Here is a 20,126-nt window from a genome sequence, read left to right on the forward strand (position 1 = left end):
CATACCCCACAGAGAGACAGCAAACACAGAGGGACCACACAAACATCAGTCTGTAAGGCTTTATTAATTTATTAGACTCTACTCTTCATCATCAGCATCAGCATCTGGACGGCTAATACAAACAGTCCCAGGTGCGACCGTTAGGCCACGCCCACACCGTCAGGTGAGGTCAGTAAGGCACATTCTGGGTTACTGTGTTACAGGATGCGTGTGTGTGTGTGTGTGTCTGTGTGTGTGAGTGATCAGGGGTCACAGTGGGTCCAGCCTGACCCATGGTGAGGGCGGAGCCCGCTGATCCTGAGCTACAGTTCAAATTGATGAAGCAACTCCTTCCTCAGCAGCCACACTGAAACACATCATCGGGACACCTTGGACGATTACTTTGCAGCACAAATCACAACAGTCGCCTCCGAGTGCTTCACACGGTGGGACAGTGGGGAGGAAAAACTCCCTTTAAACAGGAAGTAACCTCCTCGGGGTGGGAGGGGCTCTCAAAGAAGGAGTTTCAAACCATCAGCTCTGACTCGTCCATCGGTTTCTGACAACACCTCTGCTGCCTGGAGCTGAGCTGCTGACTCCACCCATCATCCTCACTGTCCTCCACACCTACACACAGACACACACACACACACACACAGACACACACACACACACACACACACACACACACACACACAGACACACACACTCGCACACAGACACACACACACACACACACACACAGACACACACACACACACTCGCACACACAGACACACACACACACACAGACAGACACACTCGCACACAGACACACTCGCACACACAGACACACACACACACAGACACACACACTCGCACACACAGACACACTCGCACACAGACACACACACTCGCACACACAGAAACACACACTCGCACACAGACACACACACACACACACACGCACACAGACACACACAGACACACTCACTCACACACACACAGACACACACTCGCACACAGAGCACAGCCTCACATTTTTGGAGATATTTCGTTACATCTTTTCACAGGACACACTGTCAATCTGACACGTTGATACAATGTAAAGTAAGCAGCTTGTACAACAGTGCACATTTGGTGTCACCTCTAAATAACTCCACCCACAGCCATTAGTGACTGAATCCCTGGGAAACAAAAGTGAGTACAGCCATAGGTGAAGATGTCCAAACTGAGCCCGATTAGCCATTTTCCCTCCCTGGTGTCACGTGACTCGCCAACACTCTGAAACTGAGCTGCAGCACGGTGGTCGAGACCATCCAGCAGTTTAACAGGACATGGTCGACAAAAGAAGCTGAGTGCACGTGCTCAGTGTCATATCCAGAGGTTGTCTTTGAAAACAGGTATGAGTGCTGCCAGCATTGCTGCAGAGGCGTGGAGGGTCAGCCTGTCAGTGCTCAGACCAACCATGTCTCCAAACCCTACTGAGCATCTGTGGGGCATCCTCAAATGGAAGGTGGAGGAGTGCAAGGATGTCATCGGAGTGGGAGAGGATTCAGCGGCACTCTGTGGAGCTCCAGTGAACTCCATGACCAACAGAGTTGAGGCAGTGTTGGAAAATAATGGTGGCCAAACATAATACTTTTGGCCACAGTTTGGACATTTTCACCTCGGGTCTTCTCTCTTTTGTTACCTACAACGTTGTCCCATGAAAGGAGCTAACACAACATTTACAGAAATGTCAGGGTGTGCTCACTTTTGTCAGATGCTGTAAGTACTTGCACACACACACACACACACACACACACAGAAACACACACCTTTCATCAGTACACAGTACCACAAATACTGCAGTTCAACAGTACTACAGGTACATGAAGGAGGACGAGCAGGAGGGCACAGCGAGTGTCTCTGAAGCATCAGCTGATCAGAAAACGCAGGAGCCGGAACGCCGTGCTGTTAACCCTGACATGACGGCACGTGTGAGTGTGTTAGTGTGTGTGTGTGTTAGTGTGTGTGTTATTGAGTGTGCATGCTGTGGGTCAGCGCCCTCAGCGTGTGGTTCTCTCTCTCCAGTTGCCGGTTCCTCTCCTGCAGCTCTCTGATTTGTTCTCTCAGAAGCTCCACCTCCTCCCTCACCGCCAGCATCAGGTGACTCTTCACCAGGTCCTACACACACACACACGTGATGTGCATAAATAAACTAGCCAATCATAAAGCCCGTCCTACAGAGGGAGCATTGTGTGATTAACAGCATCATCAGCATAGAGGAGAACTCCTGCTCATATGTCCTCACTGAGAGACGTTTGTAACCACAGAACGGTGTCACATTTATGGTCGTCAGCAGCAGGGACAGATCTGAACAGCTCTACATGCATACTTGGAATGTATGCATTCAACCTCAGATTGAGGACAAACTGAGCCAGGACCGACCTGACGGAGGACCACCATCAGAGTTGGCTCAGAAACCTTTACAGCTGTTGTTTAACCACTGCTGACTGTCTCTCAGTCAGGACCCTCTCACACAACAGATCCTTACCCTCAGGAGTCAGGTTATCCTCGTTTAAATCAAGGTGAAATCAAATAACTACAGAACTGAAATATCTACACAGGAACAGAGTCACAGACAAACTCTCTCTCACTGCAAAGAGTAAATATACAACTAGAAAAACAACAGACGACTTGATGTCTTCATGACAGAATCTACCAGCAACAGATACAAAGGTTTATAGATCGACGCCTGATAGACGACTAGAAACGTAGAAACAGGACTCACCATGGCCTGCTCAATTTTGTTGTCGATGGCGATCAAACTGGTACTGGAACTACTGCAAGACACAGAGAGACAGACAGGTGAGAGACAGGCAGGTGAGAGACAGGCAGGTGAGAGACAGGCAGGTGAGAGACAGGCAGGTGAGACAGGCAGGTGAGACATACAGGTGAGAGACAGGCAGGTGAGAGACAGGCAGGTGAGACAGGCAGGTGAGACATACAGGTGAGAGACAGGAAGGTGAGACATACAGGTGAGAGACAGGCAGGTGAGAGACAGGCAGGTGAGACAGGCAGGTGAGACATACAGGTGAGAGACAGGAAGGTGAGACATACAGGTGAGAGACAGGAAGGTGAGAGACAGACAGGTGAGACATACAGGTGACAGACAGGCAGGTGAGAGACAGGCAGGTGAGAGACAGGCAGGTGAGACATACAGGTGAGAGACAGGCAGGTGAGACAGACAGGTGAGACAGACAGGTGAGAAACAGGCAGGTGAGAGACAGCTGAGAGACAGGCAGGCGAGAGACAGGCAGGTGAGACACAGGCAGGTGAGAAAGACAGGTGAAACATACAGGTGAGAGACATGCAGGTGAGACAGACAGGTGAGACAGACAGGCAGGTGAGATAGACAGGTGAGAAAGACAGGCAGGTGAGACAGACAGGTGAGAGACAGGCATGTGAGACAGACAGGTGAGACAGACAGGCAGGTGAGACAGACAGGTGAGACAGACAGGCAGGTGAGACAGACAGGTGATAAACAGGCAAGTGAGACAGACAGGTGAGAGACAGGCAGGTGAGACAGACACGTGAGAGAGAGACAGACAGACAGTTGAGAGACTGACAGGTGAGAGACAGGCAGGTGAGGCAGACAGGTGAGAGACAGGCAGGTGATAGACAGGCAAGTGAGAGACAGGCAGGTGAGACAGACACGTGAGAGAGAGACAGACAGACAGTTGAGAGACTGACAGGTGAGAGACAGGCATGTGAGACAGACAGGTGATAAACAGGCAAGTGAGACAGGCAGGTGAGAGACAGGCAGGTGAGAGAAAGGCAGGTGAGACAGACAGGTGAGAGACACACAGGTGAGAGACAGGCAGGTGAGACACACAGGTGAGAGACAGGCAGGTGAGAAAGACAGGCAGGTGAGATAGACAGGTGATAGACAGGCAAGTGAGACAGACAGGTGAAAGACAGGCAGGTGAGAGACAGGCATGTGAGACAGACAGGCATGTGAGAGACGGGCCTGTGAGACAGACAGGTGAGAGACAGGCAGGTGAAGCAGACAGGTGACAGACAGGCAGGTGACAGACAGGCAAATGAGAGACAGGCAGGTGAGAGACAGACAGGCAGGTGAGACAGGCAGGTGAGAGAAAGGCAGGTGAGACAGACAGGTGAGAGACACACAGGTGAGAGAGACAGGCAGGTGAGACACACAGGTGAGAGGCAGACAGCTGAGAAAGACAGACAGGTGAGATAGACAGGTGATAGACAGGCAGGTGAGAGAGACACGTGAGAGAGAGACAGGTGAGAGAGAGGCATGTGAGACAGACAGGCAGGTGAGAGACAGGCCTGTGAGACAGACAGGTGAGAGACAGGCAGGTGAGGCAGGCAAGTGAGAGACAGGCAGGTGAGAGACAGACAGGTGAGAAAGACAGGTGAGAGACAGACAGGTGAGAAAGACAGGTGAGAGACAGGCAGGTGAGAGACTGACAGGTGAGAGACAGGCAGGTGAAAGACAGACAGGTGAGAGACAGACAGGTGAGAGACAGGCAAGTGAGGCAGACAGGTGAGAGACAGGCAGGTGAGAGACAGACAGGTGAGAGACAGGCAGGTGAGAGACAGACAGGTGAGAAATAGGCAGGTGAGACAGACAGGTGATAGACAGGCAGGTGGGAGACAGGCAGGTGAGAGACAGACAGGTGAGAGACAGGCAGGTGAGAGACAGGCAGGTGAGAGACAGGCCTGTGAGACAGACAGGTGAGAGACAGGCAGGTGAGAGACAGGCAGGTGAGACAGACAGGTGAGAGACAGGCAGGCAAGACAGACAAGTGAAAGACAGAAAGGTGAGAGACAAGCATGTGAGACAGACAGGTGAGAGACAGACAGGTGATAGACAGGAAGGTGAGACAGACAGGTGATAGACAGAAAGGTGAGAGACAGGCAGGTGAGACAGACAGGTGAGAGACAGACAGGTGATAGACAGGCAAGTGAGACAGACAGGTGACAGACAGGCGAGAGACAGGCAGGTGAGAGACAGGCAGGCGAGACAGACAAGTGAAAGACAGAAAGGTGAGAGACAAGCATGTGAGACAGACAGGTGAGAGACAGACAGGTGATAGACAGGAAGGTGAGACAGACAGGTGATAGACAGAAAGGTGAGAGACAGGCAGGTGAGACAGACAGGTGAGAGACAGACAGGTGATAGACAGGCAAGTGAGACAGACAGGTGACAGACAGGCGAGAGACAGACAGGTGAGAGACAGGCAGGTGAGACAGACAGGTGACAGACAGACAGGTGATAGACAGGCAAGTGAGACAGACAGGTGAGAGACAGACAGGTGATAGACAGGCAAGTGAGACAGACAGGTGACAGACAGGCGAGAGACAGACAGGTGAGAGACAGGCAGGTGAGACAGACAGGCGAGAGACAGACAGGTGATAGACAGGCAAGTGAGACAGACAGGTGACAGACAGGCAAGAGACAGACAGGTGAGAGACAGGCAGGTGAGACAGACATGTGAGAGACAGACAGGTGATAGACAGGCAAGTGAGACAGACAGGTGAGAGACAAGCAGGTGAGAGACAGGCCTGTGAGACAGACAGGTGAGAGACATACAGGTGAGAGACAGGCAGGTGAGACAGACAGGTGAGAGACATACAGGTGAGAGACAGGCAGGTGAGACAGACAGGTGAGAGACAGGCAGCTGAGACAGGCAGGTGAGAAAGGCAGGTGACTCTCTGATAGGTGACTTTGAGACAGGTGAATGACCGTTATCAGCACCTTTATCCACATCTGCACTAGAGATGGCACGATACCACTTTTTTATGTCCGATACCGATACCGATATCATAAATTTGGATATCTGTCGATACCGATATGAATCCGATATAGTGTTTTTTAATCAACAAAACTGTTTTTTAAATATCTTGCTGCATTTTGTATAAGTTCATACTCAAGTTTAAAACAACAACTACACTAAAGCTATTCTGTTATACCTGTATGCAAAAAAAAATATTTCATAGTTCAGCAATACTGATCAATCTAATAAACTTAGACCTACACCATCCTCCCTATTCTGGTATTTTAAAGAGTACTTAGCGTAAATATTAAGCAACCTAACTAATAGGGTTCCAACTCCCAGCAACAAAAATAAATAAATAAAAAATAGGGAACCACCCCTCACGCGCCACCTCATGATGCTTAATCGACGTAACCAACCTTAATTTGATGCAGTGTGAAAAAAAATGCACAGAAATCAATTATTTTTCAAGAAATATTAAATAGATTCAACATCTTTCTTCAACAAAATTGCAGACTGCACAGATGGTACCTTCCCAAAGTAAAAAGTACTATAGCTTACTAGGGTATATATATTAGACTTAATAGTTACTATATACAGTAATTGACTTCTATTCATTTTACATCAAATTAAAACTTTGGGTGTCAGATAATTATTTATTAAAAGCTCGACATTTTAAATGAGAATAAGAAAGAAAAGTATGTCCATCGAAAGCATACTAACGTACTGCATAGGCATATGGTACGCTAGCTGCACAGTGGCTCAGAGGAAAGCACTCCAGGGAGTAATCAACGCTGCCCAAAGGACAATCGGCTGCCCTCTCCTCAAACTGAAAGACCTACACAGTTCCCGCTGCCTCAAAAGAGCCCATAACATCATAAAGGACACCTCACACCCTGGACACTCCATGTTCGAACTGCTGCCTTCAGGTAAACGGTATAGAACAACATACACAAGGACTAACAGACTCAAACACAGTTTCTACCCAATTGCAATATCATGTCTCAATGCTACTAAAAGTAGATGACTCTCATTGCCCCTGTTGTCATTTGTGCCCTTGATGTTGGAATGCTTTCAGACATGTTTTGTTGGATGCGCTAACAAATTGACTGAGTGATTGATTGTTTGAGTGATATATCAACTAGGTCGTATGTTGAGTGTCTGTATGGGGCCTTAGGCCTGGATTGCTTGGGTGTATTTACTGTATGAGAATACTGTATTTTATATGTATTTCTATCTTTTATATCATATCTATTATAGTTTTTAAGTATTTATCTTTCGTGATGTTGCACTGACCGGAGACATCTTTCAATTTCATTGTACTTGTGACAATGACAATAAAGAATATTCATTCATTCATTCATTATTCATTCATTAATGCCCTATCGGCCCCCCTGGCTAAACTTTGCTAGATCCACCCCTGCACAGTTACCAGCGTCAGCTACGTAGAAAAAGATCCTCGAGTAGAAAGTAATATTAAATACATTCTAACAACAGCTGATCAAGCTTAAACGTGCTGCTGTTGTTCAGCCGCTGGTTTCCTCTTTCTGGTGCAAAGTGGGCCAAAAACAAACCAGAGACACGGACTCGCGACAGAAAAGCCGATCAGCTGATCATTAAGCAGTTTCATGATTGAAGCAGCAGCAGGAGAGGCAGTCGCTCCATATATCAGTTGTTAAGCTTAACGCAGGAATGCTTTACAAACATTCAGAGATGGACTTACACACTTGCTTTACTTCTCTCGGGATAACTTTGTCGGAGATGAAATGCCAGGTTGCTAGCGAAGCTCCACATGCTATCCAGACCACCGACAGGTCCTGCATGCCACAGCCGCTCTATCACGTGATGCATACTGCTCCGACGTGCTAACGTTCTGAGGTGAGTTACGGCGTGTTGCAAGTTTTGTGAGGCGCTTTCGTGATATTTAATGGATCGGATTACATTTTTTATTTTTCTCCGATATCCGATCCAGTAATTTAGGTCAGTATCGGACCGATACCGATACGTAATATCGGATCGGTCCATCTCTAATCTGCACAGATGTTCTTCTCACCTGTTATTACTTTATCTAACCATGAACAAACCCACTGAAATGATAAATCTCCATTACGACGGTGCCCTGGACAGGTACTATCACATATTTATTATTTTGCAGGTGAATCTGAACCCCGCCCGGGTTACCGTGGTTACCTGTTGCAGAACAGCAGCAGAGCCATCATAGTGGCCTCAGAGCCCTGCCCGGTGGGTGAAGCCCTGGCAGGAACTGACCAATGAGGATGCGGGGCAGTGTGACGCAGAGGATTCTGGGGTCGCTGGGATGGCTGTGGTTGATTGGTGGATCGGTGGCGGGCCTCTGTGACAGGCTGAGCTCTGGAGGGAGGGGTCAGGGACCTCTGAGTCACCCGTGGTTTGAGTTCTTGGATCGATGTCCTAGAACTTGGCCAGGACTCCCTGACAGCTGAGCCACGACCTTTGACCTTTGTATGATCCCGTAAGACAACTGGAGGCTCCAGTTGCTTAGCAACAAGCTGCAGAGTCCTGGGAGGAAGGGGCGGAGTCGAAGGGAGACGGCGCTGAGGACGTGTTTGACAGGTCCTCTTCTTCTCACCTACAAACATCTTCAGCTGATGGAGGCCCACTGAAACACCAGCCAATCAGAACTCAGCTACATATTTTACAGTCCAATCACAGCACTCTGAAAAAAAAACCCAGTCCAATCACAGCACAGCACAACAGGAAACATCCAGTGAGAACTTCACCACAGAGCACCAACTAATCACAGCACACCATCAGAGCAAACTCCAATCAGCTTAATGTAATCGTAATACCTCTGACTCCGCCTTCCCAGGTGGCCCCTGATTGGCTGCCTCCTTGTGAGCTCACAGGTGTGTAAATGTCAGCAGCTGTATCCAGATGTTGTCTTCAGACTAAGGTGCGTCCAGACTTCAGATCTTCATGTTCTCTGTCACTCCCACACATCTCTGCTCTCTGATTGGCTGCTGCCTGCCAGCTCCTGCCCACTCACGGTCTCAGCCAATGGCAAGGCAGCAGCAGCATTCTTCTCCCGCCCACTCGCAGACAGAGGCCCATTGATTCAGACGGAGGGACCATGGAAACGACCAACTGCCTGCTCATTACTGGAACTAATCAGTAATCACTCACTGGTATTGATCAGTAATTAATTCCTGATTACTGATATTGATCGCTGACATTTCTGTGGTTGGTTTCCAGGCGTTTTGGTCCATTAGTTGTCTTTAATGTCAGTTTGACTCTCAGGTGTTTTATTGGCTGTTACCTGAAACTGTATGACATCACCGCCCTCTAAGACGCACGCAGTTCAAACAGGGTGGACTTTTATTGTGAAAGTCCGGGTTCATCATTCAATCAATCAACCTGATCAATCACAAACAAACCAAACACTGAAAACTAATCAGCTGACCTCTGAGAAGCATCCTGACTCCTCCCACTGAGCAGTGACATCACAAACACCTGTTAAACACACTCACCTGGCGTCCCCCGGCAGGTCGAACATGGTGCGGTCCAGGCTGAAGCCTGACGGCGTCTGAGCGGGGGTCAGAGGGGGTTGGTACAGTCCAGCAGGGGGGGAGCCAGGCTGAGAGTGAGACAGCCTGAGGACAGACTGACAGGTGAGACACAGGTGTGAGTGACTGTCGTAAAAACAACGAGCAATGTTCTAACATTAAAGATTCATTTTATATACCAGCGGGTTTCCTCAGTGATGTCATGATGATGTCACATGTTGCGCTGATGTCACTGCTGCACGTACATGTTTTTATTATTCCAATGACCTGATCAACAATCAGCTCGATCAGCTGCAGCTGTGACATCACAAGCAGCTGACGCCCTAGCCCCACCTCTGTTAGCAGCTGCACCGCCCCCTAGTGTGTCAGGGGTGAAACTGCAGAGCAGAACAGGTGCTGCTAACTCAGCTACGTCGCAAACGAGAAGGCGTGCAGCTAACAGCCTCCACCTGTGCAGAGATCACGCCTGAGTCAGGCAGTAGGACACGTGTGTGTGCGTGTATACTTGTCTAAATGTCTTTGTGGGAACCAAATGCTTCACAAAGGAGTAGGGATATGGCTGCTGATTGGTGGGTTTTCTCTTTACATTTGAACATAAAGCCCACTGTGGTTGTGCTTTGGAGTTAAATGAGGTTCTGGTCAGGCCCGGGTTAGTCCAGATTAGGTCTGGGCTAGTCCGGGTTAGTCCAGATTAGGTCGTTTCTGAGGGTTAGGGTAAGAGGCTAGCAAAAATATTATGTCAGATTGATGTCCTCACTAAGGCATTAAAACGAGTGTCTGTGTGTGTGTTTACCCGTCCTGAGGCGTCCACATCCAGCCGCAGAGGAGTTGGGGCGAAGCGTGGGCGGGGTGAAGGTGGTGGAGGGGTGGAGCCTAAGCCCTGCTCGACCACAAGGCGTGACTCCTTGTGGTCGAGCAGCCGGACATTAGCTGGCGTCTGGTGCGTGGGTGAAGGCGGGCCGCTGTGCAGCACGTGCTGAGCCAGCATATGGGTGTTGTCCTGAGAGTGGACTCCACCCCACTCGCTTTCCCGGCCAATCATCTCCAGGGACTCCAAGGAGTGGGCGTGTCTCATGCTGTCCATTACCCGCCTGAACCCCGGGCCTTCCTGCCGCTCTGTGAACTCTGTGCACATCCATCGCCCGCGACGATACGATTCACCCCGGCCTCCGCCGCCGGCTCCGCTCACTAGTCTCACCACCCTGAACCTGGAGGAAGACCCCGCCCCCTGCCCGCCATCGAGGGAGACGTACTTCCTCTTCAGAGAGGGTGTGGTTGGCTGGGAGGAGCTTCCCTGAGGGCTGCAGAGGGGGGACTGCAGAGAGACCTCTGATTGGATGATGGGCAGGACAGCGCTAGGAGACAATTGGTCTGCTGGACTCTGGTTCACCTCTGAAGTCACGCTGGTGATCTGAAAGCCACTCCTCTTTTTACCACCACTCATTCTCACGCACACACTCCACAGGCTCACTGACACACAGCAGAGTACACCAGTTAATGTGGTTTATGGGGACATTTCAGAGACACAAGCTTAAAAAATTAAACACAATTAAGAATAAACATGGATTTTTGATCTACAGAGGAGGAGCTTAGGGGTCAAAGTTCAGCTTTAACCACAGTCCAGTGTGAAGACACCTGACAGGTACGCCTCCTAACATTCACTGCTGTTTATGTCCAAACAGGACACACTGAGCATGTGCACGTGTGTTGATCTGCATCCTGGGGACGTAGCCTCACAATAAACGCAGGTGGTCTACATCAGTGGACTAAGTCGTCAGATGCACAGACCTCTGGTACGTCCACATAAAGCACAAAAACTAACACACACAATACACTCGAAGTCCTCAGAGAAGCATGTACACACCCAGGTCCCCGTAGAGCACAAAAACCAACACAGTGTGTGGAGGCAGAGGTCCGAGTAAAAGCAGTAACGTGTCTCACCCCTCGTGCAGTCTGTCTGTCCAGAAGAGTGCACCGCCCTGCAGATCCCACTCTGCTTCTTCTCTACTTCCTGTTCACTCCACCCTGCTCAGCTGTGTTGCTTCAGACTGTTGCACAACATGACTGTGTGTGTGTGTGTGTGTGTGTGTGTGTGTGTGTGTGTGTGTGTTTTTTTTAGGTTCTGCAGGGTTTAACCCTTCACTCTCCGGGTCAGGTGAGGCACTCGGAGTTCTCAGAGCTGTGCTGTGATTGGCTAGCTGAGTTAAGGTGGACCACGTGATAATGATGATGTTGGTTTCTGAACATGAAGGTGTGTCCACAGACTTTTGGTCACTTTGCTAACTGACCCTCAAAGCCTGAAACACCGCTTCAACAAAACTTTGAGCTTTAATAAAACTGTAATAAAACATAAATTACAGCTTTTGTAAACAAAGTTATTTATTTTTGGTTGTATGTAAGAAACAGTGAGACCAGCTCCCACCTGTTTTGTTTTGATTGCACTTCCTGTGTTTCACTTACATTTTTACTTCATAACATAAAGCCATATTTGTTTTTGCTGAGCAGTCTAATTCTGCTGTTGTGTCGTCAGAATCTGACTGTACTCCAGATGATACTAGTTACTGGAGATCTCAGCATAGAGTATCTCATGGTGCAGACGGTTCTGCAGGGACGATAACTTAAAAAACAGCTTTAATGGTGATGTTCACCCTGCCTGGGATAAAGTTACCGAGGCCCCGACCTGGAGCCAGACCTGCGAGGGTGCCCGAGTGCGAGAGTCTGGGGGTCGGGCCTTAGTCCGTTAGGGCCCGGCCGGGCACAGCCAAAAAAGGTAAAAAGAGGCCCACCACCCGCAGGAGGCATCGTAGGGGTCGGGTGCAACGTGTGTCAGGCAGCCCTGGTGGGCCGAACCCCGGCTACCAAGACTAGTAACTGGGACGTGGAATGTCACCTCCCTGGTGGGAAGCAGTTAAGTGTGACTGTCGTCTGCACTTATTCGCGGGACAACGGTTCTGAGTACCCAGCTTTCCTTGAGTCCCCGGGTGGGGCGCTGGAGGGTTCCCCACCTGGGGACCCTGTTGTCCTGCTGGGAGACGTCAGCGCTCATATGGACAACGACAGCGAGACCTGGAGGGGTGTGGTTAGGAGGAACGGCCTCCTGGATCTGAACCCGAGCGGTGCTGAGTTGTTGGTCTTCTGTGGAAACCACAGCGTGTCCATAACGAACACCGTGTCCGAACCTAAAGGTGTCCTGTAGCACCAGCGCACCCTGAGCCACAGGTCATTGAAGGTCCACGACATGTTCTTGAAGGTCCACGACGACCTGTGTCAGCAGAGCTGCATGTTCTGGACACGGTGGAGAGAGGAGCTGACGTGTGTCTTTGTGTGTCTGTCAAACGTGTGTTTGTAAAACATGTTTGGATTTAACAAAAGTTACGTAAAGTTTACTTCTCAGTAAACACTCACGGTCACGCGCTGAGCCGAGGCGCGCTCCCGCCGCCGTCACTGGTTCAGATCCGGATAAGCAACCGGTGACGTCACAATCGGTCCATTGTGTTCCGATGGGGTGAAAACTTCAGGGCGCATGCGCGGTAGCACGGCCCGACCGTGGAGCGTGCAGGAAGTTTACGGAGTCAGAAGTTGGGGACTCTTCCTCCTCTTCCTCCTCCTCTCCTCGCGCTGTTTCAGGAGCGAGACTCTTCTGAGGCGCAGCTTCACCTCTTCCTCCTCTTCTTCTGTAAACAAACACCCTGCGCTCCGTCACTGCACGCTCCTCCTCTTCCTCTCCATCCTAACAGCGTGCGCGTCTCTGTACCAGCTCGTGAACGCGCAGCCAGGTCCGGGTCCGATCCGGATCACGTCCGAGCACCGACGTGCGCGTGCACGACAGACTCTGACAGAGTTAGCGCCTGCGCAGTGGGGAGAGAGGAGGGGTCTTTACCGTAAACGTGTTGTCAATAAAGTTTGGTTCAAAGTGCACACACGTGTGTCTTTAAAGGTGAAAGCGAGCGTTACTGAGCAGCCTGCGTGTCGGCACTGACCTCTGACCGGATTCAGCTCAGCTCATAAATATTATAATGAACAATAATATAAATCATACAAGTATCAGAGTTCAGATCAGCGTGCTGTCGAAGGAACCCTCTGAAGCTCCTGCGTTCAAATTATTTCACTATTCCTCTGCAATCACAGCCTCACTGTACACATGCATTTAGCCAAAGCTGGCGCTGTGAGCAGATGTCTTTGTGTAGCTGAGGAGGAAACAGACAAAGCAGATTTTCCTGGCCTGGCGTTTTATAGCAGATACCTGCTTGCAGTCGATCAAACAGGAAGGGTGGAGATAATTAGGTAGGACTGCTGGGTCCACAGACGTTACCGTCACGGTTTAACGACTGGGAGCCTCAAGGCCTGCAGCACATAGTTGATTATTGGTACTGAAAGCTGTAGATAAAGAACTCATGATGTTCTTCCAACGTGAAGCGTTGTTTTCTTTTTCTGCTGCTTCAGTGAATTTTTGTCCAGAGGGATGAAACCTGTGATACCTCTGCTCTCAGCAGCATGTGCGTGCACGTGCCGTCGGATCTCTGCTTCCTGTTGACACGCTTTCGTGGAATCCAATTACCGATTCAGAATTTATTGAATATTGCATCATTCAAATCAGATCAATGTGAATCGTGAAGTGTATTTATTTATGTCTCCGGTAACCTCGGCTCTCTGGGGAAATTCACAAGTCAGAAGATCCCCATGAGCGTCCCCTCTCAACATAACCTGCTGCCGAGCAGACGCTCAGCATCAGTCACAGCTCATGGCTGTAGCTCAGGTTAGAGCAGAGCTACTAACCGGAGGGCTCGTGGTTCGACCCTCGTCTGCTCCGGTCCGCATGCAAAACATCCTCGAGTAAGACTGTAACCTCATGTTGCTCTCTGACGCATCCATCGGAGTATGACTGTGGGTGAATTGTGTAAATCGCTAGGACTGCTCGAAGCAGGAAAGTGCAAAATAAGAACCAGTCCATTTACCTGTGATCCTATTACATGATTTATTGCACATAAACCCACGAGAGTAGTCTTTATGACACCCTTAAACGTACCATGAAAGCTCCATTAGCATTAACGTTAGCAAAGCCCATTACAGGCAGATTCCTGCAAGAATGCTTCCCACTGTGTGTTAGCTCCTATTTAAATGCATGGCTCCTCCCAGCACTGTTAGCTTTTGCTATTGTAATCAGTGCTTCCTGATAGCAGCTTTGGAATTTCCAATTTAAGTCAACAGGCTCTGCAAGCAGATCCAACTCATAGTGAAATCACATGCAAGTCACACACAGGTCAGGTGTTTACATGAACGTAGTTCATAGTTCAATGTTCACGCGCTCCATCAGATGAAGGCGAGGTGCTGGTCGTCAGCAAGGCCGTAGCTGCGTTTGTGTTGCTCGAAGAGCTCAGCGAGATTCTGCAGGTAGACTTTATGAAGACTCTCGATGTCCTCGCTGCTGGGACTCGGAGTCTGGACCACTGGGATGGGCTTCCCCACTGAGGGCAGAGGCAGAGAGAGGCATGAGGCTGACAGCAGTGTTGGAATTGATTTTTTATATCGTCCTTTATGCTTAGAAACATACATCACTCGTATGCTGATAACAATCAGATCCTTGTTAGGTCTGATGAGATTCTGTGTGCACTTGTGTACCACGAGACGAGGAAGCAGCCTCGACGTTATCATTTCCATCAGAGCTTTAGAAACTGTCCTGACCTTTAGATGCTCATCTGACACATGACCTATTGCAACCTCCTGTTCTGATCATTTAGCAAGACGCCTACTCTGCTGTCCTGCAGACACAGTTTAAGTGCATTGAAAGGTTGCATGTCTATCTATGGAACAGCTGCACCCACGCACACAGACTACAGACACTGATGTTGTTCAGGTATACCTGCTTAACAATGCCACATGCATTTGTAATTGCATACTCAATTAGGACAGGTGAAGGCCTGGGCTGACGTCCCTCGCTAACAAGGGCAAAGAGCTCCGTCTTGTCGGTTTGGTTGTGCAGTTTGGGCTTGTGTTCCAGCAGCTTTGTGCCTAGATAAACCCAACAAGCAGCCAACGGGGCTGACACAGGCTGACACTGGGCCAGAGATAAAAGGGTAGAGGGTGTTTAAAAACTGAGATAGGAACGGGAGCTGATACGGACTCAAAGGGACTAAAGCAGACCAACACCATCCCCTCCTAGTGCTCAGTGTGGTGTACACTTGGTTAGCTGTGGTTTAGCATTAGATGAACACCATAAAGGTCAGCAAGTCAAGTGAAGAGGCTTGATGGTCCTTTTAACCATACAGTACACAGTGAAACGACACAGTGTTCAACACAATCAACACAGGACGACATAAAGGACAAGTGTGCAACAATGGCAGGACGCGCCAGGCGCAGGACGGTGCAATAGCATCAAGTTAGCATTGAGTCATCACGGGACACAGATGGAGTTACCATTAGGCTAGCTCTGAGTCTATATTAGAGGAACGACAGTGCAACAGCATCAGGTTAGCATTATATTAGGCTGGGATAAACACTGAGTCAGGGTCGGGTTGAAGCTGTGTGCTCGTACCGATGGTGCGTATGGGCTTCCTGTAGGGTATCAGGCCGAAGCTGTACTGGAAAACTCCTCGGGCATGAAACAAAGGCATGGCTATTCCCATGATGCTCTGCAGTCGGTTCTGTAGACACAGGATAACACACTGGTATCCCATAATAGCCACACAGTCATTTCAAGCAGCTGTAAAAGTGCAGCGATGAATAGATTATATTCAGTGTATCAGCTTTGTGGCCGCTGAGAGGCTGCTATAGGGTCAATCAGAGCTGTGGTAAATGATTGTAGAAGGTTGTGAGGGCCCCCCTGTGGTTCCTTTATCGAGCAGGTTACCCTGAAGCGTCTACGGTGATGTGGGGTGTGACCTCTGACCTGCAGCCTCCTCAGAGGGGAGCCGGTCGGGTTCTCGATCTGATCAAACAGCTCGTTCTCTCCAAAGGAGAAGACGGGAACCAGCTGAGCTCTGCACACAGACAAACACAGTCAGTCAGGTGATAGTCCTGGCCCTCTCAGACCCGCCCTCTTTACAGGCTCCACCCACCCATGTTTCAGAGCCAGTTTGATGAAGCCCTTCCTGTTTTGAACCTGAAAAACAGACGGAGACGGCGCTCGGTGAGGAAAAGCAGAATTTAAAATTTAAAATGTGGTTAGTCCAGCCTGTGACCTCTGACCTCATGTTTCACTGTGCTAATAACCCGATGATGTCACTGAGTGCAGTGTGTTTCCACACAGCTTCCTCTTTCTACATCAGTGATGTAACCGCGATGGGGCGGAGCTGCGAGTCGCGGTCACAGCAGGACTACACGTACCTGTAAGGTGAGAGCTCCGGGCCGAGCGTCCAAAGCCTCGGAAGCTCCACCCACTGCGACGACGGCCACGTTCCCTCCTTCGGGACGGCTCACCAGGTACGAGAGACTGGACTTGGAGCTGGACACCAGACCTGACAGAGACACGGGTGACAAGTGACTCCTCCCCTCACCTGTTACCATGGTTACCACAAGGCATAGAGGCCATGTAGACACCAGCGACCTACAGACTGATGAAACTGAGCTCAGACCACTCCCCCCACACCACCGTTAAAGCGCTCCGCCAAAAACCTTCCACCTGACAATCAGATCGACTTTCACCACGTTCATCGTCCAGGACAGGGCTGGGGAACTCCAGGCTTCGAGGGCCGGTGGGTCTCCACACCTGACTGGCATGAGTAGTTCATTCCCAGCCTCTGGAGAGCTTCAGTACGTGTTGAAGTCATTTAGCCTTTAAATCAGCCGTGTTTAGGGCTGCTCAATTAATCGAATTTTCAACAATCATTAAAAATGACTGAGCCAATAGCCCCTCCCTCCCGCTTTACTCTCGCGCTGCTCCGTGTGGCAAATCGAGCGCACCTCTCTGCATTTCGAACACGTGTCACAACAATTAAGAGCAGCGGTCTCCAACCTTTTTTGCGCCACGGACCGGTTTATGCCCGACAATATTTTCATGGACCGGCCTTTAAGGTGTCGCAGATAAATACAACAAAATAAAACTAGTACCGAATAAAAGATTTATTCATAACACACTTGAAAAGACCCAGGAAAACAGAGTTAACGATAAAAACGATAACAAAATAACGCTGAAAATCGATAAAAACCATACATTTCACACCTGAGCCTCAGCTCTCGCGGCCCGGAACCAAACGACTTACGGACCGGTCCGAGGCCCGGGGGTTGGGGACCGCTAATTAAGAGGACCCGAGGGACGCTCGGAAAGCTGAGCAGAAGTTATTTGGAGAGGAGAGTGACTGCTGTTGGTTGAAAAGAGAGGTAAAAACCTTCAGTGGTGTGGAAACATTGTGGGTTCAGTCAGACGTGGATCAAGTGGACACAGTGTGTAAACTTTGCTACGGTGTCGTAGCTGCACCACAGAGCAACACTGCAAAGTTCACTAAACACAGATGTTTACATTTTTCATTCATTTTTATATTGCAAACATTTGCACTGTTATCAGTATTTGCACTATTTTATATTATTTTTTGACAATCTTTAAAGTCATTATTCAACACATTGTTATTGTTAAATAAATATCGTCACATAATCGAGATCTCAATGTCAGTGAAAACAATCGTGATGATCATTTTTGCCATAATCGAGCAGCCCTAGCTGTGTTGGATCAAGGACACATCTAAAACCTGCAGGACCCCGGCCCTCGAGGCCTGGAGTCCCCATCGGCCCGTCATCGCTAACACTGACCTCGGGCTGGTACGGGTGTCGGCTGAAAAGGACCAAAACCATCACCCGCCCTGTCAGACTAAAGGCAGATGTTTGTTTCTTACAAGAAGAAAAAAGTACAACCAGATATCAAACAACAGAAACAGTTTACTTAGAGATAAAAACACTGACTGAATCCCTGCTGCAGCTCTTACTGATCCAGATGGAATCAACCTTCGGTCCAGAGAATACACAGGTTCACAGGTGAGACCCTGACACACCAGCTCCACCCATCACTCCATCAACACTGCGCTCGTCACACCCTCACGACGATGTTCTAAATCTCCATCCTGCAGTTCCTCATTAGACCACCAGGTGTCACATGACCCCGCTTCCTCCCTCAGGTGAGTCTGACCCGAGGTGACACAGGTGCACGCACCGAGGGGGCAACAGGAGCCGAGCCGGAGTCACACGACCAGGTGCTCGATAGCTGGGACACATCGACCCATGTGACCCTGCGTGTGGTCAGGCAGCCAATCAGAGAGCCTGTGTCAGCCTCCTCCCTGCTGACCTGCAGCCCAGAGTCCAAAGGGCTGATGGAGCAACTGAAGCCCGATGGAGACGCTGTGATGAAAGCACAGCTGGATTACAACAGCTGGAGGAGGTCACAGCGACAAAGAGTCCAAGGAGCGTAGAGTTTAAAGGAGCGTCATTAACAGAGCATGACTGTCCTCCAATCAGCACACAGACCGCTGTCACATGACCAGCACAGTTGAGCTCACAGGTCCTTACCTCCACACATGATGTATTCTCTGAAGAACGGCACTCGGAACCAGAACGGCAGCATCAGCAGGTGAGGCTTGAGTCCAGGAAACAGGTGAGAGAAACCCGTCGCCTCCGTGCAGAAGTTCCCAAACGCCCCCGCCACCAGCACACCTGAGGACAGGCACATGCATGGAGACACACACCAGGGGGCGGGACTAAAAAGGGCAGGTGTACAGGTGTGTTTGTTACCATGTGGGTGGAATCCAAAGATGTAGTTCTTCTTCGGGTCCAGGTCGACCGTCTTCAGCAGCTGCAGACAAACCAGCAGTGATCAATCACCGATCAGTGATCGATCACCGATTGATCGATCACTGATCGGTAATCAATCAGCGAACAGCAGCGCTGATCGATCGCTGATCAGTAGTGATTGATGAATGATCAGTAACCAATATTCAGGGATCGCTCACCGTCAGCGGGAAGTAGTCTCTGAAGTGCTCCCACACACTCCACCTCCTCATCCACTGTGACCTTCGACCCCCATTGGTGGGTGTGTCCCAGTCCAGCCACAGCCAGCCAGCGTAGAGCAGAGCCACCATCCACCAATCAGAGAGGGCGAGGAGGACGAAGGCCGCCAAACAGCACTGAGCTGGGAGACAAGTGAGGCAGACAGCTGAGCTGAGGCGTTCAGGTGCTCTCTGAGTGACCAGGCTGATCTACACCTAACAGGTGTGTGTGTCTAAGCTCCGCCTCTTTAAACCTTTTACCAGGTGAAAATAAAAATGAGTGTGTAACATCAGATAAACTCAAACATCACATAAAACATCCGAATACAAATGAACAGGTAGAAGTGGGAGGATCCTTTTTAACACCTGAAGCCGTGAAATCCTTCAGTTTTCCTGTGATGTGCCTCTGATTGGACAGTGAAGCCAAACGCAAACACCTGCGGAGCACAGCAGGGTCCACCTGCAGGGTCCACCTACAGGCTGAAGCTGCTGAGGACTCGCCTGAGAGTGACTGCAGATCAATACTACTGCACGCTGTGCTGATTAATCAACGACCCTGATCACACTGATCAATCACTGTCTCTACGTGTGTCTCGGCAGGTCACGTGACTGTACCTAGCGCCAGGAAGGAGAAGATCCACTGCACGACGGCGGCGGTCTGCAGCCTCCTCCGCAGCGGGACGTTCAGCGGGGCGAACTCGATCCTCATGCCAACTGTGGAGCTCCTCGGCCGGGTCTGCAGCTGTGCGTGCTCCCGGTGTCTGTGGAGGTGTGCGTGTGTCAGCCGTACGCGTGCTGTTGCTGCAAGCAGTAAGCGCCACTGAACTCAAAACTCTGCTCCTATCCTGCTACACTGCGCATGCGTG

The 20,126-nt window shown here is 49.9% G+C and overlaps 2 protein-coding genes across 2 annotated transcripts; both read right to left on the reverse strand.

The window, feature by feature from the left end:
- Window positions 1-44: 44 nt before the first annotated feature.
- Window positions 45-13,062, reverse strand: LOC146712267 (TSC22 domain family protein 4-like). The gene is made up of 5 exons (XM_085452021.1): window positions 12,698-13,062; window positions 10,086-10,762; window positions 9,257-9,390; window positions 2,735-2,786; window positions 45-2,127 (listed from the first exon to the last, which is right to left on the reverse strand). Exons 2-5 carry the CDS (start codon window positions 10,734-10,736, stop codon window positions 1,978-1,980), a joined length of 987 nt encoding a protein of 328 aa, XP_085308147.1. The 5' UTR covers window positions 10,737-10,762; window positions 12,698-13,062; the 3' UTR covers window positions 45-1,977.
- Window positions 13,063-14,242: 1,180 nt separating this feature from the next.
- On the reverse strand, window positions 14,243-20,126 carry LOC146712268 (2-acylglycerol O-acyltransferase 2-A-like). Its single transcript, XM_085452020.1, has 9 exons — window positions 19,876-20,126; window positions 19,225-19,403; window positions 19,007-19,067; window positions 18,785-18,928; window positions 16,616-16,746; window positions 16,348-16,391; window positions 16,179-16,269; window positions 15,825-15,933; window positions 14,243-14,757 (listed from the first exon to the last, which is right to left on the reverse strand). The coding sequence occupies exons 1-9, from the start codon at window positions 19,967-19,969 to the stop codon at window positions 14,603-14,605; spliced, it is 1,008 nt and encodes a 335-aa protein (XP_085308146.1). The 5' UTR covers window positions 19,970-20,126; the 3' UTR covers window positions 14,243-14,602.

This window comes from Copadichromis virginalis, linkage group LG3 (assembly GCF_057382275.1).
Source record: "Copadichromis virginalis isolate Kocher_CV1m ecotype Utaka linkage group LG3, C_Virginalis_male_GT1.1, whole genome shotgun sequence".
Lineage (NCBI taxonomy): Eukaryota > Metazoa > Chordata > Actinopteri > Cichliformes > Cichlidae > Copadichromis > Copadichromis virginalis.

Coding starts and splice junctions, on each gene's coding strand:
- LOC146712268 (XM_085452020.1), bottom strand. CDS start 19,969: ATGAGGATCGAGTTCGCCCCGCTGAACGTCCCGCTGCGGAGGAGGCTG. Junction 18,929..19,006: donor CTTTGGATTCCACCCACATG/GTAACAAACACA, acceptor GCCTGTCCTCAG/GTGTGCTGGTGGCGGGGGCG. Junction 16,392..16,615: donor CCGGAGCTCTCACCTTACAG/GTACGTGTAGTC, acceptor TCTGTTTTTCAG/GTTCAAAACAGGAAGGGCTT.
- LOC146712267 (XM_085452021.1), bottom strand. CDS start 10,736: ATGAGTGGTGGTAAAAAGAGGAGTGGCTTTCAGATCACCAGCGTGACT. Junction 9,391..10,085: donor ATGTGGACGCCTCAGGACGG/GTAAACACACAC, acceptor CTCACCTGTCAG/TCTGTCCTCAGGCTGTCTCA. Junction 2,128..2,734: donor ACAAAATTGAGCAGGCCATG/GTGAGTCCTGTT, acceptor GTGTGTGTGTAG/GACCTGGTGAAGAGTCACCT.